The sequence below is a fragment of the Pholis gunnellus genome (assembly GCF_910591455.1).
Source record: "Pholis gunnellus genome assembly, chromosome: 9".
NCBI lineage: Eukaryota > Metazoa > Chordata > Actinopteri > Perciformes > Pholidae > Pholis > Pholis gunnellus.
This window is the reverse complement of record NC_136535.1, coordinates 11,143,277-11,165,766: the sequence shown is the minus strand read 5'-3', so window position 1 is coordinate 11,165,766 and position 22,490 is coordinate 11,143,277. Positions and strand designations below refer to the sequence as shown.

General features: G+C 40.5%; 3 protein-coding genes across 3 annotated transcripts; 1 reads left to right on the top strand and 2 right to left on the bottom strand.

Moving 5' to 3' along the window:
* Positions 1-3,106: 3,106 nt before the first annotated feature.
* Positions 3,107-8,214, top strand: slc47a3 (solute carrier family 47 member 3). Its single transcript, XM_079166809.1, has 17 exons — positions 3,107-3,258; positions 3,449-3,550; positions 3,643-3,711; positions 3,789-3,937; positions 4,038-4,080; positions 4,171-4,215; positions 4,763-4,860; positions 4,947-5,044; positions 5,755-5,868; positions 5,945-6,012; positions 6,125-6,233; positions 6,526-6,601; positions 6,935-7,004; positions 7,111-7,243; positions 7,409-7,503; positions 7,592-7,634; positions 7,875-8,214. Exons 1-17 carry the CDS (start codon positions 3,127-3,129, stop codon positions 8,081-8,083), a joined length of 1,653 nt encoding a protein of 550 aa, XP_079022935.1. The 5' UTR covers positions 3,107-3,126; the 3' UTR covers positions 8,084-8,214.
* Positions 8,215-9,022: 808 nt separating this feature from the next.
* Positions 9,023-13,211, bottom strand: LOC306701166 (multidrug and toxin extrusion protein 1-like; the record flags this gene model as incomplete). The annotated part of the gene is made up of 17 exons (XM_079166420.1): positions 9,023-9,325; positions 9,512-9,604; positions 9,712-9,806; positions 9,903-10,035; positions 10,186-10,255; positions 10,349-10,424; positions 10,513-10,621; positions 10,777-10,844; positions 10,940-11,053; positions 11,170-11,267; positions 11,368-11,465; positions 11,601-11,645; positions 11,778-11,820; positions 12,098-12,246; positions 12,352-12,420; positions 12,659-12,760; positions 13,104-13,211. 17 exons carry the CDS (start codon positions 13,209-13,211, stop codon positions 9,023-9,025), a joined length of 1,773 nt encoding a protein of 590 aa, XP_079022546.1.
* Positions 13,212-17,405: 4,194 nt separating this feature from the next.
* LOC306701165 (multidrug and toxin extrusion protein 1-like) lies at positions 17,406-21,856 on the bottom strand (the record flags this gene model as incomplete). The annotated part of the gene is made up of 17 exons (XM_079166419.1): positions 17,406-17,702; positions 17,917-18,003; positions 18,163-18,257; positions 18,396-18,528; positions 18,640-18,709; positions 18,819-18,894; positions 18,986-19,094; positions 19,267-19,334; positions 19,455-19,568; positions 19,663-19,760; positions 19,913-20,010; positions 20,114-20,158; positions 20,274-20,316; positions 20,721-20,869; positions 20,986-21,054; positions 21,294-21,395; positions 21,689-21,856. The coding sequence occupies 17 exons, from the start codon at positions 21,854-21,856 to the stop codon at positions 17,406-17,408; spliced, it is 1,821 nt and encodes a 606-aa protein (XP_079022545.1).
* Positions 21,857-22,490: the final 634 nt, after the last annotated feature.

Here is a 22,490-nt window from a genome sequence, read left to right as displayed (position 1 = left end):
CGAGAAAAAGTGAAACCGTGAATGGCCCCATCTAGAGCCAGAGTTTGGTTTGTCGGTTCTACATATGAAGGACTCGTTCCTTCAGAGGTAACAATTACACGATTCTTATTTTCAGGTGATTATACACCAAAGAATACATACTTATTAATATCATATTCTATTTCTGCCAAAAGATTCCCCCTAAACGCTACACACTGTTCCTTAAATTGTTATAAACTAAGACTTCTGGTTGCACAGAAAGGAAGTAAGATTGATAAATTACTGAGGTCAAAAAGCAGATTTTGTGACTCGTCCACCTGATGGATTTGAGAGTATTTTGCGGATGGGAAGTCTTTTTAAAGCCACATTGGCCTTCCACCTTTTCTGTATCAGTTACACATGAGGACAATATGCAGCCTGTTTGATACAATCAATCCTTCCTGGCACATAAAGACTTGTGTGTAGAGATGGTTTCAGATAGCAATGTATCCGATTAACTTGTGGACAAGAGGGCAGGCCAAAAGCTAAAAGATCTAGAAGAGGACAGAGGGCCTTTCTTTGTACTCTTTGGGCCAAAGTACATTCATGCTGACCAGGCTAAACAGTGCCCTTTACAATCAATACATTATTTCAGTTCACATTGTGCTTACAATGTTCATATTCCTGAATTAATTTAGTCCAATCACTGCAACGCCACAAAAAAATGGAGCCATGTCATTTTGCAGCAGAGGAAGCAATAGGAGGTGGGTCGGCCCAAACAGCAGATTCTAAGTCCGGGGCCCTAAGCAGGTTAATCCGGCCATGCGTATTAACTCATTTTCATGCCTATTAGTTCACTCAGTGACCCCTGTAGATGGAGGCACTGTCATCCAGAAGGGCCGCGCTCATTACATAATCTTACAGAGTCGCTTCATGTTCACCGGGTTCTGTTTCTTCTATGGGATTCTGGCCAGGAAGTGCACCCAGAACCCTCCACCTTACAGGGAACATTCTCCTTTTAGACATTTGTTTTGAGTGTACCACACATGTTCAAAAACAGGGTGAAGGTTGACTCATCTGGACTGTATGACCGCAGTTCATCTGTTCTATGCACCGCTTTACTCACAAATAGGGATTTTTTAGCTGTAATAAGAGGCTAAGGCAGTGCAACCCTACTATTGTGTGATTCTCTGAAGTTCTCAATAGACTGTTTTGATGAAACTGTCTCGAATTGACACCAACAGTTAACTGATTCGAGGTTGCCTGTCTGTTTTGGTGACCAAAGAGCATGTGGCTCCATGCCAAAGTGTCCCGATGTCCTTCCTTCAGACCAAGGACAGAATTACCTGATGCTGAGATTGTTTGATTGTTCCATGTCTCCTCTTAAAGCCTGTTGCGAAAGAGATTTTTGTGATTGTTTTTATGTCACAGTGGCCAGAATAACTGACAACTGAGTCTGCCACATGATGTCATGGGGAAGTTATAGTATTTTTCATTACAGACCTGTGTGAAACCTTAATTTACATTACATGGGCAGTACGTTTGTGGATAAAGAATCTGACTTGAACTTGTCCTCTTAGAAGAGTTCCAAAAAACACATTGTTATGAACAAAAAACATTTTAAAGATTGAAATTACATTTATTTACTTGGCAGATGCTTATCCCACAGAGACATTGATCTCCCCTTAGCTTAATTCCAAACCATCCTGCAATTAGATAATGGGGTTTTACATGGCAAAGGAGTATTACATTCATTGGACTCTACTTTTGAGACCACCTTAAACAACCCCTGCAAATATAATTAAACCATTCATGGAGGCAGGAACTCAATACCTATTTATTTCTCAATTTAATAAGGGGACTCGTAGTATTTGCAAAAAGTAATTGAATATGTCTTTAATTTAAAATGAATAACATTACTAAAGTCTTTGTACTTTAAATTGTCAACGTATGTACAATATCAGGTGATTATTATGGGTCATTTGATGGACTTTGTTCATAATGGTTCTATTAATGCTGACTCGTTATTAACCTTGTAAATCATTAAAACGGGGTGTACAAATCATTAATTAGTGTGCCCTATGAATCGAACAATTTAAAAAGTGTTTTAATGGCATTGTAATCAATAATTATCTAATAATGATTTGATGGTGAAAATTAGGAGATTTAGAGATAAACAACATGTTTTAGTGTGGACCAACATATCTCTTCAGTATAAAGGTTTAGTGCTCAATAATTCATGTTTTATCATGTGTGATGTGATATGTTAATATATTGGAGTGAAGATACAGTGTGATCAGTTTGCACGTGTTTCAGGGAAATGGCTCCATCTGTTGGTGTGATTCAGCACTAACAACAACGTCTGAGGACGTTACTGAATATTATTGAAGGACAAACGTTTGTATCGCTGTGTGGGATGACTTGCAACATATGGACACATTTCGAAAATAGAAATATATTAGTTAAATATTGTAGTACGAAAAGCATTGCAAAATATCTAACAATTACCTAAATTTCAGATTCTGAATATTTAATCCAATCTTGACATAGGCTATTTATACAAAGGTGTCGGCGAAACTGAAAGTTTAGATCCGATCTGTAGTTCGCAGGTATATACAGTATATAGTCTCAGATTTAATCTAAAAACATATATTTTGTGATTTATAATAATAAAGCTTATTTATACAACACATGGCATAACGACCAGCAAACTGTTTCACAAGCAGACATAAAAAGACAAAGGATAGCATAAAATGCCGGCTACGTTATTATATATTTACAAACACATTATGAATAAATCCGAACGAGGTCTGCAAACTACAAGTAGCCTACAGGATCGAACCGGAAGTCGTTTCTTTGACCACCTGCATATTCTTCGAAGGCGGCTGAAAACATGTCCGAATTAACCGCAGTTGTTTTTTCTTCAACGCCCCCTGCTGCTGCATCCTGCTGCTGCATCCACTGCGTCCACTTCACTGGCGAGGCGCGCAGCTCATCACGAGCCTAGTGTCATCGCCGGGGCTGACTGACAGGAAGTGAATAACAGTCGCTGGACTTTCATGCTCCTCACACTGACGGAGACGCTCTGACACACCCACACTCCCCCACACACACTCCCACACACACACACACAGCCGTGAATGGAGCAGTATCTGCCGCTACTGAATCATGGAGAGCAGCACACAGAACTCGCCTCTCTCTTCATGGAGTGAATGTTTTGTAACTCAGCGGATCCGCATGTTGGTCCCTGTTGGTTTCAAGACCGAAATAAAAGAGTTGTCTAAACTGTCCGGACCAGTGGTGAGTAGCCTGTATTTAATGTACTCTCGAGTGTCCAATCATTGCCGCTTGATTACTAATGAAGCTTGTACCGTTTAATGTACAGGCCTAGGGCTGAAGAATAAGAAATAGTCCCACACCAAATAAATGTAATTTACCTGTAAAGTAATCACTATTTTTTTTCATTCATTTTTTGATTTGATCTCATCAGATTATGTCCCAGCTCATGATGTTTGCAGTGAGTTTTGTCAGCACTGTTTTCTGTGGCCATCTGGGGAGGACAGAGCTGGCAGCGGTGTCTTTGGCGATAGCAGTGAGTCCAGGACAGGAGTGATGTTTCCAGTGAAAAGTCAAACCAATAAAGCAACAGAACATAATCCATCAATGTTTGCGTTGTATCCTCAGGTTATTAATGTCACAGGTATATCTATTGGAGCGGGTTTGGCTTCAGCGTGTGATACTCTGATTTCTCAGGTATGAGCCTTATACACACCATTTTTCATTAGGTCAGACAAGTATTGACAAAATAAGAAAATGCTCTTTGGTTTCAGACTTTTGGGGGCAATAACCTCATGAGAGTTGGGGTCATCATACAGCGGGCGATCCTCATCTTGTTACTGGCGTGTTTCCCCTGTTGGGCGATCCTTGTTAACACAGAGCCCATCCTGTTGGCTGTCAGACAGCAGCCAGAGGTGGCCAGGTAAGCTGTGTCACCACTCGCATTGGTCTTCTTTTCCCGCTTTATTTGTTCTTTAAAGCTATTTATGTATTGTTTAAAAAGTGTGATGTTCTCTTTTTAGTTTGTCTCAGATGTACGTGAATATCTTTATGCCAGCACTTCCTGTAAGTATTTCAAAATAAGAATAAGCAGTTATAAAAAAAAACTAAATTGATATATTTATATTGTTCTTTTTTCTTTGTTGTTGTGTTTAGGCTACATTCATGTATTCATTACAAACAAGATATCTGCAAAACCAGGTAAGGTTCATTATTATTCAACATTAAGTAACTCTCTAATGAGCTGAAATAAGGACAGAGCAGGATGATGCCATATAGCCTGTGAATTCCTTCCTCGTATCCACAAAAGTATTATAATACCGTACAATGCTAATATATAGACTTCTATTTGATGTTTACAGTGTTGCTGTTGATGTGACATTAGAGATAAGTGCTGTCCGAATTCAGTCAGGGCAAAATTAATGTGATTGAAGCCACAAACCTCCATTTGGCCCAAATGTTTTGATTATTTTTCGCATTTGTAAATCAATCAGTTTGCAAAACACAAATTTCCTGTCCAGGTGCTGAGTCTAAAACAGTACTGTAAATTCTGCATCCCAAGGACTCAACAACACTATAGAATGGCCCCTTTCCATTTTTATTTTATTTTATTTTATCTAGAAAAAGTAAAGAGGCCCTTTTATTAGGTACAGAGGTATTGAATCGTATGTGTACTGTTGATGTCCTCCGTTAATCTCCTGTAGTTTTCACTTTGCCTGTTTCTGAATAATATGTGGCTCTCTTTCAGGGCATCATATGGCCGCAGGTGATCACAGGCGTCGTGGTCAATCTTCTTAACGCTCTCATCAACTACATCTTCCTTTACGTACTCAATCTGGGAGTAGCGTGAGTTTTGCCTGTTGCCTCTTTCAGTAACACAACTACTGCTTGCATCACATAACCAATGTCATGCAACGAACTACTCTTTACAGAGGTTCTGCTGTGGCCAACACCATTTCCCAGTTCTCCATGGCTGCAGTTCTCTATTCTTATATCGTGTGGAAAGGTCTTCACAAGGCCACCTGGGGAGGTGAGAACCACATTTATATTGCAGGACCGTGAGCCTGCATAAAGCAATAGGCTCCAGTTGCTTCTATCATGCCAATGTTAATGAGTTATCGCAGTGATGAAGGAAGCTCAGAGGGAGATGGTTGTGGTTTAATCAGGCTGTAGCTCAGGAGAAACTCAACGTTTTCTAATGGTTATTATTCATTTTATTATTATGATTTGTAATGCTGCTGCCACAAGACGTGCTTGGTTGTAAAACAAACGTCTAATTAATTGTGTGAAAGGAGTTTGAAGAGCACTTCCCTTTACACCCATCTTCAGAGAGAAATTCAAGGCTGTGTGTGCAATTTGTCAGCAGTGCCTGGAACCACAATACAGTGAAGGTTTTGTGTGGCTAAGATCTTAAACTTATGGAGGAAAGTTACCATTTCTCCCGTCCCTCTCCCTCCACGGCAGTATAAAACGTCTTCCATATTTGATATGCTGAGGGCACAAACTATGGTTTAGTTCAGAACTCAAGGCTTGTGTCACTACAAACGCGTATACGAGCTCTTTTCTTATTCCCTTCTTTGCTTCCCTGTTTGTTTAAGACATTTAAGAATGGTGTGGTAGATTTCAAATCAAATGAGCATTGAACTGCTTCTGATATGTTCCCAGCAGAGCTGATTATTGAGACACGGCACTGATCTGATCTGATATAATGATGTATCGCTTTATTATTTGACCATGCAGGCTGGTCTAAAGAGTGCCTGCAGGACTGGGGCTCATATATCAACTTGGCCATCCCCAGCATGGTCATGATGTGTGTTGAGTGGTGGACGTATGAGATTGGAGGCTTTCTGGCAGGTAATGCCATGGCACACTTTGTTGTTTAATTAAAGCGTTTCTGGTGTGAAATCTAAGTGCCGTTTGTCATTGACAGGTCTAATAAGTGAGGTGGAGCTTGGAGCTCAAGCGGTTGTATATGAACTTTCTACTGTTGCATACATGGTAATCTTTCCGCTACCAAAATTCATATACTTCAAATTGTTATTGTCTCGTATGAATCCCCTATTTGTACACGCAGTGTACCAGTATGTTAATATTGCGTTTTTGTTCTTAGTTCCCGATGGGTTTCGCTATAGCAGGCAATGTAAGAGTTGGAAATGCCTTGGGAGCCGGAGACACAGAGCAGGCTAAGCTGTCCGCTAAACTAACTATGTTCTGTGCAGGTCAGTAAACACCATTTCTATGCTATCTGTTAATAATAATATTGTTGATAATAATCTTATCAAAAGCATGTATTTGAAGGTAAGTTAATACTTTAGTAATTGTTCAATAATTCTAATTGCACTCAAGAAACTAATTCAGCAGTAGCTTAGAGCTTAAACGAACCAACATTAGAAGACTGTGGTTGTCCTCTGTTTGAATATACTGTAAGTCAGTTTACAAAAAGTAAACTAAATCAGCAGCTTTTGCATGATGCAACCTGTGGAAAATAAAGTGTGTTACTCTTTCCCACAGTGTCAGTCTCTATATGTTTGTCCCTTCTGATTGGGAGCCTGAAGAACCATATCTCTTATGTCTTTACATATGACAAGTGAGTATATCTTTAACATGTAACTATACTCATTACCTTTGGGGGGGGGGGGGGGGGGGGGGGGGACAGTGTGTTAACATCTACAGAGACAGTGTCAAGTCTGCAAGAGGTAATCTGTCACTTAAGTGACCTTTCACCATGACGTGCATTACAGTGAACTTTGCCGACATATTCTTTTAAACATTAACTTACGCTCGGCATCACTGTGATTTTGGGCAAATTACTGATTTCTCTTTGGTCAACGATAATATAATATGTCACAAATTTCATGGTCATTTTTTGTTAACCTCTCTTTAGTGTCAAACTGTTAATTTTGAGTCTCTTTACCGTCAGACAAATACAGGAAAGGGTTGCTGATATCATGCTTTTATATGCACCATTCGTCCTCTTGGATGCAATATCAGTAAGTATCTCTGCAATTCACATCCAATCAAGATCCCTTGACACACCTACATATTATTGCATTTGCAATATACATGTCTAACCACCTCTTTATTGTGTTTGCATAGGCAGCCGCGGGAGGCATTATAAGAGGAGCTGGTAAACAGAGGATTGGGGCTATTTGCAACATTTTTGGGTTTTATGGTGTTGGTTTTCCCATTGGAGTGTCACTGATGTTTGCTGCCAAAATGGGAATCAAGGGTAAGATTTACAGCATATTTTTTAACCTTTATCTGTTTGTTTTTGCCACATTTCTGTCTAACTGGACATTTTTTTCTCCCCATAGTCTATTTTTAGTGAGAGATCTGACTCAGCATCACTTGCTACACTTAAAGCTAAAGATGTAAAACTCTTTATTTCCCTTAGGTCTGTGGATAGGCTTGTTTACCTGTGTGGCTCTGCAGTCTTCATTCTTAATTTTCTACCTGGTAAGAATGGACTGGATGAAAGCTAAAGTCGAGGTTAGTATTCAGCGGTACATCTTCCCATTCTAAATGGACGAAGGCTACTTCTTTATGATTAAATATTAACGCATTGTTTTACTTCCAGGCTCAAATCAGAGCGGGAGTGTGTGCGAGCTCCACAGACACAAGTAAGTAAAACATTTTATACTGCTAGAGAAAAAGAAAACATTTATCCTGTTCAGCAGGGGGAATTATGAGTTCTTCCAGGAGACTATAAGACATGTAGTTTAATAGTGGTACATTGCTTCAAATTATAAGCTCAATATCCTTGTAGAGCTATTTTGTGTGTGTGTGTGTATATATATATATATATATATATATATATATATATATATATATATATATATATAAATAAATAATGTATCCAGGTCCCAAACCAGATGATCCAGGGAACTCACCAGGGCAAAAAGACATCATTGACCTGCTTCACACTGAGGCGGTCCCAGCAGTACAAACAGTGGAGAAGTTCTCTCACAGGACTCTGGTTCTGCGTAGAGGCCTGACTCTGGCTGTCATGCTTTTCATCCTGGCTGCTGGAATCATTCTTAAGCTGCTGATCACTAACTTGTTGAAATGAACATGAGCAAAGGCAGATGTTTGCATTGCAGGACGTGCAGAAGGAAGGCACACATGCAGATGGACAGTGCACAGAGAGTGAAATTGTGTATGATCAATGAATTACTTCCCAGTTACTGCAGTATTTGTCTCACAACCACATTCTGTCAAAGAGAATGAGTCAAACTAAAGACAGTTTGACAACCTTTGTATTTAATGCATTAAATAGAAACATTGTGGTTATCTTGAATTCTTAAAGGAACAACAATATATTTACTATATTAAATCATAAAAAGACCGTTTCCATAAATACTGGAAATGCATTTGCGAGATGGAGACAGCTCAGAGGATTCTAAGACGATAGCTTAAATTAAGGTTAGCTAACCTTAACTCATTTATCACGTCTAGTGGTCGGAATATAGATTTTCATTCAACCGGCTCTGTGTCATCACATTATGTCATCCCTGTGTTGCGAGCGGCTCACCCTCCCCGCTCATTTGCCGGTGAAAGTCACGTCACTCAGTGGAAAATCAACAAAGTACCTCTTTAATGGGGCCTGGAAAGTAGTAAGGCCAACAGCCACTGAACTCCAACTCTGGAATGTATATTTTCGAAGCACTCGGCTTTTGTTTTTGGGATAACAGGCTGAGCTTTGGCTACCATAAACATAGCCAGCCACACATCTATAGCGAGCTGAAAGCTACAAAATAAAAATAAAACGTGAGGTGGTTTATAATTTGCAGACAATAAATACATTGCAAATGTATACATTAGCAGATCAATTTACAGCGTAAGACTCGTACATTTCATTCTCAAAGTACAATGTTGCGCTCATGACGGTTTAGTGTCCTCAACCCGGCAAGCCGCATGAACTTCGAATCTGGGTGATAGGGGTGAATTTGGCTTTTGCAGTACTCAATTTAAACAATAGCCGGCAGTGTGCCATATTGTTACTTTAAGGTCAATCTGACTCTTCATTTGGGACCAGTGCAGTGGAGAGAATTTGATGAGGAGTATATGTCGTGTTGATCCAGTCCAAAGTAGAGTTGGCCTCTGAAGGCCAGGTCTCTGGCAAAGGCACAAGGAAGTGCACAGTCGCTCCCACAGCCAGAAGTGCAACTGCTGCAAACACAGTGAGGCCTCGCCTGAGGATCAGCTGGGTAGTGGAGAGATGGACACCCTTCAGCTGGACCACATGTCCATCCTGTGTCTCCGTGTTCCCGTCATGGCACTCAGTGCCCACAGACATGTAACTTTCCACTGACTTGGGAGACAGACATTGACCATTACCTTATTTTGTTAAGTCATATGGAAAATGAACAATGTCAAAGGACAGCAAAAACGTAATAATATTAGAATAATATAAATGCCAATTGACAAGATAAAACAAGCTATGAAAATAAATGTCGATGTTTTGTTGTTACAGGCCTCTTACGTTCCCATGGCTCGCTGTCTGGTCAACAGTGTTGTGACCCGCAGCGTCTGACAGGACAGCTGTGCTTAATAAAGTCATGGGAGTGTTTTTCTGTGCTCGGTTTAAAGCCTGCAAACAAATACAAACAAAAACTAAACCAATGTCTTATTTCTCAGATCTTTACATGCAGCAAATAGCTTTTGAAAGTCCAGATTCTGAGTCCCTGCTGAGCATACCTCCTCTGTGATTCTCTCCCAGTTCAGCTTAAAGATGACAGTGATGTAGAAGGTGCATAGTAAAATGATTCCAACGAGCAGTCCCAGCCAAAAACCTGCAATTATTCAGTTAAGTGCAGAGTAGGCTTTCCATGAAACTAAAAACCCGTCTCTTTGGAAATGAAAAACAACATGCCACTTCATACAATTACCTAAAATTCTCAGTTTTGCAACAAACGTTAAAGTAACGCTTAGTGGAAGTCCTATGCAGTAGTACCCAATAAAATTGCCCACGGCTGGTATCTTCTGTTTGCCCGTGCCCAAGAAGATGCCAGAGCACACGCACTAGGATATAAAGAGACAGATCTCTAATTATTATGCAGTCTCACTCCATTGGCCACCATTTAACTCCTGTCGAGTTAAACATTTATATATTTGGCTCATTCAACATGCAAATATATTTGCTGTGCTTACAAGAAGAACTGTTATACTCACCATAAGAGCATCAAAGAACTGAAGGAAACAGTATGCATTCATCAAGTGTGAAACCAGACCTATGATCTTCCTGTAATAGGATTTTATAATTGGCATCTATTTCTTTATTCCAATCTTTGCAATCATAGAGTTACTGAAAGAAAGTGCAGCTGCAGAGACTCACTCATCAGAGGTGAAGATGAAGCCAATCATTGTTTTAGTAGAGCCAAGCACAATACCTTCAACAACTGCAATGCTACCTGGAAAAAAAGGGGATGTAAAGAAATCAAACATCAAATACTGATTTATTGATTTCGGCTACATCAACAGAACATGTTTAGAACTGACCTGCAAGAGCGAGTGTCATCTTGCAGGTGAGGATGGCCCTGGCAGTGTCTCCGGCACCGAGAGCATTACCCACACGGGCGCATGCTGCAGCTTGAATACCAAGAGGGAACTGTGGATTCATCATTTTTTTTTTAAAAAGTATGAAAAAGAATCGGCTTCTGAGAGTGTTCAGAAGTAAACTAACTCAAGGTGAACAAACCTTGAGTTTGATATGTTTAGAGAAAGGTTTTATACGGGAGAATATCAGCTCTGACTTATTAGTACCATGAAGGTTATGAAAGCCACCATCATCACAACATGTTGGGCTGCCAGCTCATCTTCACTCAGCATTCCTGATCATTAGAGACAAAGAAGAAAGTCATGACTCACAGTTTGTATCTGGTATGTTCAACACAAATGTCTTAACTTTGTATAATACTTGGATTACCTGCAAAGAATCCACCAAACTCATAAACCCACCACTCAAAGCACTTCATCAACGTACTGGGGAAGGCCAGTTTCATGTAGGAGCCCCACTCCTGTAGTGATTCCACAGACCAGCCTGCAGGGGGAAAGAGAAACTTATTCATGTGCCGGGAAAATCTTGGAAGATCAACAAAGTGGTCCAGGAGATCATAAAGTCACCATAAATACCTGCTAAATATAACTGTCTCTCACCTCCCCATGTGTTTACATGGAGCTTCTTCCACCAAATGTAAGCAAACAGAAAAGCGCAGATGTAGATCTGAGACAGAGCATTGGCTGCTGCAGATCCGCTGTAAGACATGGACACACACAAGTTGGTATCAGTGTGTGTGGGTGTGTGTGTGTGTGTGTTTTAATCAGATTCAAAATGGTGTGTGAGTATACACCTACCTAACACCCAGATCCAGCCAGTAAAGAAAGATGTAGTTCGTCACAACATTCGCTATGTTTGCCATGACAGCAGCGTACATTTGTGGCAGTATTATACCCTGAGTGCACAAACACCAGATCATTGCCGCAACTTATCAAAATTAGTCTGAACACGATTTATAACATATACTAAAATACGATGATACAGAGGGCCAACACAGAGAACTTGACTTGGGTTTAAGACAGCAATCCACCTGGTTCTGCAGGTAAGACACCTGGAGATGCTGTAGAAACATTGCCTACAGAGAAAGATGATTTAAGTTAGGTGTTTTTAATTTAGTTAGCAGCTTATTGAGCAGAAATACTACAAAACAGGATAAGAAAAACATGTTGAATTGTTGCTGAAAGGTGAAAGAAAAAGTAGGACTGACTGGTACTGCAGGAAGGAAGCCTGTAATATACAGCTGAGCTATTCTGAAACCAAGACAAAGAAGCACTTTCTCAATCTAAGATAATATACAATGTTCATTCAGTCTCATTCATTTTCACTGGCATTTTTCTGACCACGGTTGTCATAATTCATGCTTGAAAGGGATAGTTAAAAATACTGGAGCAGAATGAGTGCAATAAAGTGAATCTGTGGGGACCAGATTTTTTTCTTTTACGTAGGAAGGATAAGGTCTCGACTTCCCAAGTTTAAACGCACCCACATCCCTTGTGCAATAGCATCACAACATATTAGGTGCTGTACCTGGCCACCCCAGGGTGCTGGCCCAGGCATAACAGGATGGCCTGGGCATTGATGAGCAGACCCCAGCAGGGCAGACAGAACAACAGCAGGATGACGATGCCCCGCTGAAGGATCACTCCCACCCGCAGCAGGTTCTTACCACCAAATGTCTGCACATCATAATTCACATTTTAGAAAGGGGTGCAGTAATAAACAGGAGGGACAATAAACAATTAAAATGTATTGTATCATCATTTTAAAAGAGTTTTCCAAACCTGAGACACCAAAGTGTTGCATGCCAGTCCCAGACCATATCCCGTTGCTGTAGTGGTAATATTAATGGTCTGGAATGAATATGAAACAAACTTGAATCCCTCTGATGTAACCAATATGTCCATGACTCTTAACAGTAAATATACTACATATTGATTAAATCATCAGGCGTGTGAAACAATTGTAAAATTTCGAGAAGTTGAGTTTACAGCGTTAATATTTCATTTTCTCCCTTGGAATTACATTTCCACCTTTCATTCCCTCATGCTAGCCTCCACAAGCCTACGGAGCATACAGATGACCACTTACAGCAGAAGCTAATCCATAGCCAGCCATCACTTCATTTCCCAGACGTCCACAGAACATGGTGACCACAAATGGGAGCAGGTAATTGAGGATTCGAGAGAGCAGCTAGAAAGACAAACATGGACAATGGTGCAGTTGATACGGTTACCAGCTCACAGTTGATACGCTGTAAGCACGAAATGACCAGAAACACAAGTCGCAATTAATCAGCAGGGCTCTCTTTGCAAATGAGCCATCACACTGTCATTACTACCTGCCATATGCTGTCTTAGGTCTAATGATTTCTGCTGTGACGTCACAGACACAAAAGTATGTTTACCTGGCATCCTAATCTGTTCTTTGGCAAAGTCAAACTGTCATCAATCTTCTGTTGTATAAATCAGGACAGCCTCAATCCACACAATCCCTAACAGACAGAGGAAGGGATGTAAACAGTGTCAATCCTTACCAGAGGGCCGGTCATCCTCAGGATGTGGTACAGTTCCTCTCTGTGGGCCAGGGGAACTTTGTGGCGCACCCACCTGCAGCAGAAAAGCTTGTCGCTGAAACCCTCCATGTCTGTAGCCCAAAATGTTAAAGCAGGTCCTTCTGCTGGAGTGTCGGTCTTTTATCTCACAGACTCGGAGATAATGTTGTACCGGATAGAAATATTTGCTCAGCTGCCCTGGAATGAAGCCAAGGCCAGCTGAAACAACGAAGATGGTGGAAAAACAAGAAGGGAAAAAAGCTTGCAATCACAACAAAGACTGAAATGGATGACTTAAAAGCAAGAATGTTTTGATCTTGAGTGGTTTAATGTTGAAAACACAATCACAACCTACAGATCTGGTTAAGGATTCAATGATTAGGTTTATTAGGCTGCCCACTCAGCGGCTGGACTTTGGAAGCAGGAGGATTGACACAGAGATTAGGTGCAAACCAACCCGGGCCCCGTTCCTCGTATGTGGTTCAACTAAGTCGATCAAATGTCCTATTAGCCAGCTTAAATTAACCCGATGATTGAAGTCAGGCTATCTCGGTTTCTCAAAGGCTGATCCGCGCTTAAACAATCTCGTTAATCCGAACCAGACTTCAGTAATCAGGATAATTGCGCGTGCCCGTCCTACTTCAAAAGGGGGAAGCGTCGATCACCGAAACCATGATTTTCTAACAGTACGATGGCAAATAAACTCAAAGAGCCTCTTTTTTCTCCGCTGACGAGCAGGAGATGATCATGAACGCATATGAGGAATTCAAGACCATAATCATGGCAAAATCTAACACCGCCACCGCTGCGAGGGCTAGACAAGAAGCATGGCAAAATATCGCAGACAAGTTAAATGCGCAAGTGTTGGTAAAATGTAAAGGCTAATTTTAAGTGCCTCATCACCTCAATCAATCAGATTACATTTCTTTAAATGTGCTGCTGGCAGTAGGCTTAATGGAATGCATCATCCAATGAGATCTTAGCGAAAATAATTATCTCAACTCTTTCAGAATAAGTAGATAAAAACAAGCCCAAAGAGTATCTAATTGATACTAACTAATAGGTACTTATGAGGATGTATGTACTGTATGCGCTTATGTATCATGTACTATATATGTGTGTATATACATGTATGTGTAGATTACCATATAGAACTAGGAGTTTGAATATGTGTGTGTGTGAATCTGTGTATGGGCGGATCAGTATGTATGTATTATTCATAATAAGCAGTGAAAATAAATTGTGTGTGATTCTCTCTATTCTTATCATGAGTCCACCTTAATCATGTTCTACAATAATGATATCTATGGTGTACTAATAACACTGTCACATCATTATGAGTGCTTTCAACCATCATGTAGTTCAACCAGCCATCAAGAGGACACGGGAGCAAGTAAACACTAAGCACACAAACATTATTCAGAATGGTGAGTCAATACAATATGTGCCATGGTGATGTAATGAACACATCCATAAGTTTCTTAACCGCCAAATAAACTGTACGAACAGCACGGCATGCAGCGGCTAAAAATGTACCACTCGCAACACAGCGCGAGGCTCTGATACAGTCTGTGAGACAGTCGATGCTCGGTTGCGGCGTGTGGTGTTCAATGTATGGCTCGAGAAGGTCTCGTAAATAAATGATTCTTTGTCGGCAGAATCGATAGCGCTCGTACAGGAAGTCATCATGATGTGATAACGGATCTTGGCGATCTCGAAGAACTCTCTCCCTATAAAACGCTAATCTAATTAATATCGCTCCTTCATCAATGGGATCTCTGAGGAAGGGAGCAGCCATTTTTTTCCGGGGGAGTGGCAAGCTTATCCAGCTAACTTAAGTTAGCCTGCGCTGGAGCAGGTTCAAGTTTATGGATGTGTTGCTATGGTGATTTTACCAAACTTGCTTCGTGGAATCGAAAAGCCTGACTTATGTAATCTCATCCTGAAAATTATCCGGCTAACTCAGTTAGCCACGTACGAGGAACGGGGCCCTGATGTTTATTTCACCGACAATAATAACAAATACATGGCACAGCTCATCACATGGTGGACCATGTGGTCCTGGCAGCACCAGATTAGATTTAATATGGCAGCTTTATATAGCCTGCCACTGACGAGGACCTCAACCCCATTACAATATAGGTAACTATGCCCCTTACCTGACAACACAATTACCTAAACTATGACAACTACACTAAAATGGATTCCTAACATCCTAATGTCAGTATGATCTCTATTGTGGTTACACATCACAAAAGAGATCATATAAAGCCCAAACAGGTAATTCAGTTTTACCACACATTCAACCTATTTGCTAGAAGTAGAAACATAAAAACGGCACTAATGACCTCATATCAAACGTGTGCTTGGGTGCATGTGTGTCACTGGCTGCCATGGCGATTGGCGCATCTGTGTGTTAGAGGCTCATTAAGTACACAGGGATTTTCAACAAAACTACGTGTCAAACCTCTGCCCCCTATACCAAAACCATGAGTCCAATCAATGACATATGGGTATCAGGAGAAAGATAAGACTCTGCGGAAAGCGCTGATGTGGTTTTTATGTTTGTGGAGTTAAAAATGTGAGCTACAGAGCAAAATACAAAACTGGTACCGTCTGCTTTCTTTGAGAAATTAGAGGTCAGATTTAACATGGAGTCTAATGGAGCAGTTGGTTGGAGTTCATGTCGCTCTGCGGCTCTTTGAGCCAAATGTGTAAGTCTGTTGGATTCCATAGACACATGCGTGCGGCCAGCACAAAATGTCCTATCTTTTGAGTGAAAACTGTGGGACTGGGAGCAATATGTTTTGGAAAATCACAGAATACTTTTCATGCTCTGCTCCACTCTGACCATCATGCCATCACTCTTGCACTGAACATTCTGTGAGCTTATGTATCTTCTATGTGAATGGAGCAATTTTGCTCCGTTTTTTTGCACACAGGCAGTGTTACTGCCTTTGTGCCACAAAGCCACACTGAATAAAGTTTGAGTTTAGTGATTGATGACAGTTTCAGTACAATATATTTAATGTATCGATCAAACTCATTGCTCAAGGAAAGAGTCAAAGAGGCATTAGTAGAGTGGATAGCGATTGTGAAAAACATTTATGGAACCATGAACTTTGAGACTGTGTATTGATGGATTTGTTAAGTATTGGACCAACAGGGATCATTGGGAGAGTAACCATCAAAATACAGTAAACCCACCCTTATATGAACTTGAATGGAAGAGTTCAAGGATTTATTGTTGAAGCGACATACAGTTAGTTAGTCAGTTCAATGATTAAATGTAGAAGATACATAAGCTCATGCAGTAACAAAGCAGGCAAGGGTCAAGACCAAAGGCAGTCCAACCGGCAGGTACCGGTGCAAGGTAACAGCATGACAGGACAAGTAATGGCAAACAGGTGTGAGTGAAAAAGGAAAGTGGAAGCACAGGGAGAGTAGGTGTGCAGGAGACAGGAGAAAAAGGTCAGAGGGCACCTGATGGACAAGAAGAGTATGACAAAGAATTAGTTTGAGGAGATGGAAATGTGGCTGAGGGGAGGGAAGGATAGGAAGGACATGACAGTTTTTATAATTTCAATAAACAAATATGTTTGTGGGAGACCTTAACAGTCAATTCATTTTAGCAATGCAAAAGCACATATTCTGACAATTTTTGTATTCTGTTTATGTTGATGATTAATAGTCTGCATTATACTTAACTTGTTTGAGTTGTAATGTAGTAAAGTGAATGTGCACTCTTTGTAGTGTGTGAGGACTATTTTTCTGCTAAATCCTAAACTGTTTGCATTGCATACAAGTATTTACAGCCACTGTAAGTAGCATATAAGCATTTAGCGTGACAATGTGAACCCTTACATGTTAGATAAGAAAAGATAGCATACTGTTATATTCTTATTCAACTAAATAGAACTTCTACACACATTTCTACAAATACCATTATTTATTTTGACATCAGACAAGGGCTACACTTACAAACGCTCTAAAGATTCAGGGGGAAAGAAAATTCTCTGAAGCATTTATCATGCAGAGCTGCATCACAGGAACATGAACATGAAACACATGAAGCATGAAACACGTGCAGATGAGAGAAAACGCAGAAGGACCATTAAAAAATGTAATTGTTTATGATCAAACAAAGAATGAATCTCTTATAGCTAAATGTTAGTTCAACCATTAATTCACTTAATTTTGCATCAAATCTGCCAGTGTTTTAGCCACTTCCTCTCAAAGATAACAAGTCCATGAGCACAAACAACAACTTAATGATCAAGGAGCTCATCCTTTAATTGGGACCAGTGCAGTGGAGAGAATTTGATCGGGAGTATATGTCGTGTTGATCCAGTCCGAAGTAGAGTTGGCCTCTGAAGGCCAGGTCTCTGGCAAAGGCACAAGGAAGTGCACAGTCGCTCCCACAGCCAGAAGTGCAACTGCTGCAAACACAGTGAGGCCTCGCCTGAGGATCAGCTGGGTAGTGGAGAGATGGACACCCTTCAGCTGGACCACATGTCCATTCTGTGTCTCTGCGTTGCCATCATGGCACTCAGTGCCCACAGACATGTAGCTTTCCACTGACTTGGAGGAAAAAGTATCATATTCATTTATTTTGTTGAGTCATATGGAGAACAAGTGCAGTAAACCTAAAAAGAAAAAGTTGTCAGATATTTGGTTTCTTGGACTGATATAGAATATTACATTTAAAACAAATGAGAAAAGTCCATTGATAACAGTGAAACTAGCTATGAAAAGCCATCTAGGTTGTTAGTGTTAAGAATAACAAGCCACTTACGCTCCCATTACTGGCTGTCTGGTCGTCTGACAGGGAAGCTGTGTGTAATAATGTCATGTGTGTATTTTTCTGAGCTCGTTTCACAGCCTGCAAACAAGAGGATACAAAAACCCGACAAATAAGTACAGACATTTGTTAGATTTGCCTGAGCAGCCGATCCTGTATAAATGAAGCAGATTCTGCCAGTATATCGAAACAGCTGAGGCCCTGAATGATCCTGATTTGTTTGATTGGCCAGCAGCATACCTCTTCCGTCATTCTCCTCCAGTTGAGCTTGAAGATGACAGTGATGTAGAAGATGGATTGCAAGACGACACAAATCAGCAGCCCCAGCCAATAACCTGCAGAGACAAAGACAAATTAGTCCGTCAAAGACACAGCAGGCCTCAATTATAAGAACTTGCTTCATCCTGGGCAATCAATTATTTGTCTCGATTTGTCTATGAATGTAGCAAAACATGGTCACTTCCTGTAATTACCCAAAATTCTCAGTTTGACAACAAACGTTAAAACTACGCTCATTGAAAGTCCTATGCCGTAGTATCCAATGAAATTGGCCACAGCCGGTATCTTCTGTTTGCCCGTGCCCAAGAAGATGCCTGTGCACACACACTAGAATGGGGAAAACATTTTTATTTGACAAATATGTCTTGATTTTGGCATTCTACTGCAAATATATTTAGCATTCTACTGCAAATATATTTAGCTGGCTGTTAGACTCACCACAAGACCATCAAAGAATTGGAGGAAACAGTAAGCGTTCATCAAATGGGAAACCAGACCAATGATTTTCCTGAAAGGATAATTAAGATTGTGTCTTTGTGTGTAGCAGTTGTACTGTAACAACTTTAACAACGTTAACGTTCAATAAGTGAAATGTAAGTGCAGCTACAAAGACTCACTCATCAGAGGTGAAGATGAAGCCAATCACTGTTTTAGTAGAGCCAAGCACAATACCTTCAACAACTGCAATGCTAGCTGGAAAAAAAGGGGATGTAAAGAAATCAAACATCAAATGCTGATTTATTGATTTATTAATACACATCAACAGAACATGTTTGGAACTTACCTGCAAGAGCGAGTGTCATCTTGCAGGTGAGGATGGCCCTGGCAGTGTCTCCGGCACCGAGAGCATTACCCACACGGGCGCATGCTGCAGCTTGAACACCAAGAGGGAACTGTGGATTCATCATTTTACATGAAAAAAAATACATTCAAGAATCAGAAAGAATGAACACTGATTTACAAAAGAGCTTGCTCCTGAAAGTGTTTAAACTTTTTTTTTTAACTAATCTAAATCTGACTTTTAAAGTGAGAATATCACACTCTGACTTGTTGTTAGTACCATACCATGTAGGTTATGAAAGCCACCATCACCACAACATGTTGGGCGGCCAGCTCGTCTTCACTCAGCATTCCTGATCATTAGAGACAAAGAAGTTTGTATCTCATGCTGTTTTGATTAAATCAATGAGCTTAGAGATAGTCTTAAATAACATAGATCTGTATTAATGTAATTATTAAAATATCTGGATTACCTGCAAAGAATCCACCAACCTCATAAACCCACCACTCGAAACATGTCATTAATGTACTGGGGAAGGCCAGTTTCATGTAGGAGCCCCACTCCTGCAGTGATTCCACAGACCAGCCTGCAGGGGGAGAGAGAAACTCATGTATGTAGACTAAAAAAGATGGAGGCTGATGCATGAAAGCAAGGGAAACTATAAATGTGAAATCTCTCACCTCCCCATGTTTTTACATGGAGCTTCTTCCACCAAATGTAAGCAAACAGAAAAGCGCAGATGTAAATCTGAGACAGAGCATTGGCTGCTGCAGATCCGCTGTAAGACATGGACACACACAAGTTGGTATCAGTGTGCGCGCGCGTGTGTGTGTGTGTGTGTGTGTGTGTGTGTGTGTGTGAGTGTGTGTGTGTGTGTGTGTGTGTGTGTGTTTTAATCAGATTCAAAATGGTGTGTGAGTATACACCTACCTAACACCCAGATGCAGCCAGTAAATAAAGATGTAGTTCGTCACAACATTCGCTATGTTTGCCATGACAGCAGCGTACATTTGTGGCAGTATTATACCCTGAGTGCACAAACACCAGATGATGAGTACCACTTTACATTAATTAAGACAACATGTTTTGACTCTCTGAAAAAAGATAATTGTGTACAGGATATTAATGCACCTGGTTCTGCAGATAAGACACCTGAAGCTGATGTAGAAACATTGCCTAGAATACATAAATATATAGATAAAACACACATTTGAGAGGTAGTGGTTTCTCTATACATCACTGAAAAAGTATTGAATTTGCTTAAAAAGGTGAGAGAAAAGTCACAACTCACTGGTACGGCTGGAAGGAAGGCTGTCATATACAGCTGGGCTATTCTAAAATCAGAAGGCTGTATTCAGATCCAAGGAAATTATCATTTTATAGTATACACTGTTCAATGTCATAATTTGAAGCTCATTTATTTCCACTGCCACTTAAAAATATATATTCATCGCAAGAAAATGTTGCCTTTCAGGAGAAATAATATGAAGATATTTTTTCATACAGTGTATGCTTAGCCCTGGAGAACGCACATTAAATAACACAGAAGAGGCGTGAGTGTGCACCACAGAACTGTTAAGAGGTCATGTGATCAATATTTGGAATACTGATAATCAATTTATGCTGAATCTGCTCATAATCTGTGGGGACCAGATTTGATTTGAATGTGGAGGTGTTTGAGAGGATGAGGTCTCGTGCTCTGACTGAACACCATTCATGGACAGATTTACATAGTTACCTGGCCGCCTCAGGGCTCTGGCCCAGGCATAACAGGATGGCCTGGGCATTGATGAGCAGACCCCAGCAGGGCAGACAGAACAACAGCAGGATGATGATGCCCCGCTGAAGGATCACTCCCACCCGCAGCAGGTTCTTACCACCAAATGTCTGCACACAACAGCACAGACCTTGTTTATCATTATAGAACAGGGTGTAATGAATGAACAATGGGGATGTTGAGTTTGTGAAATTGAGGGGTGAGGGCAAAATTGCATAGGGCAAACCTGAGACACCAAAGTATCGCATGCCAGTCCCAGACCACATCCTGTTGCTGCAGTGGTAATATTAATGGTCTGAAATGAATTTGAAACAAACTTGAATCCCTCTGATGTCACCAATATTTCTATAACTCTTAACAGCAAATATACTACTTATTATATAAATCATCAGGCGTGTGAAACCATTGTAAAATCTTGAAGAGGGTAAGTTTATAGCGTTAATATTTCATTTTCTCCCGTGGAATTACATTTCCACCTTTCATTCCCTCATGCTAGCCTCCACAAGTCTACGGAGCATACAGATGACCACTTACAGCAGAAGCTAATCCATAGCCAGCCATCACTTCATTTCCCAGACGTCCACAGAACATGGTGACCACAAATGGGAGCAGGTAATTGAGGATTCGAGAGAGCAGCTAGAAAGACAAACATGGACAATTCGCAATTAATAAGCAGGGCTCTCTTTGCAAATGAGCCGTCACAGTCATCACTTTGTCAGGTTGCAGCCACCGATTGAAACTAGGCAAGCACTGCCTATGGTTGACTGATGTGTGCTTCTAAATATCAGACACAGGTTGTTTTTCACTTGACATTTCCAAACAAACACTCAATCTTCTGTTGTATAAATCAGGTTTTCAGCAAGGACAGCCTCAATCCACACAATCCCCTAACAGACAGAGGAAGGGATGTAAACAGTGTCAATCCTTACCAGAGGGCCGGTCATCCTCAGGATGTGGTACAGTTCCTCTCTGTGGGCCAGGGGAACTCTGTGTCGCACCCACCTGCAGCAGAAAAGCTTGTCGCTGAAACCCTCCATGTCTGCAGGACCAGATACTAATGCAGGTTTTTCCACTGCAGCGTTGGCCCTTTCTGTCATTTACTTATCTTTGATGCTCTCCAGAGACAGAATTCCCCACTGCTGTGCAAAGTATTTCAACCCCCTAAAAGGTAAATTATTAATTCAGTCAATGTTTCACATAATGAATTTCAGGTTAGACGCACAAAAAAAGACAAAAATGATGTAAACCAACTATATTATTTTGTTCTGGTAACATGGTACAAAGTACATATCATGAGTAACTATATAATAATGTGTACTAAGTGGAAGCAGAGATGCATTTACAGTCTAATTTAACATTCAAATGCAGTTAAAATTTAATTTTGCATCTCATTGCGTTCACTGAGTGAATGATTATATGGCCAAGGTGCCATTGTGGGAAGCATATTAAATAACCATAACCTGCCTCCGTTCTACCTCTGTGTTGTCAGATGTGATATGTGAACAGACAGAAGGTGTGAAGTCATTATTATTTATGAACATCTCTTGCATATTAATTGTATGTTAATTGTCATACATTGTCAGATTTTTGAAATATATCAGAAATATTATCAGAATCAGAATCGGAATCAGCTTTATTGGCCATGTATTTGTACACATACATGGAATTTGTCTCCGGTTTCCACTCCGCTCTCAATGTACATACACAAATTTACAATAAACAACAACAAAT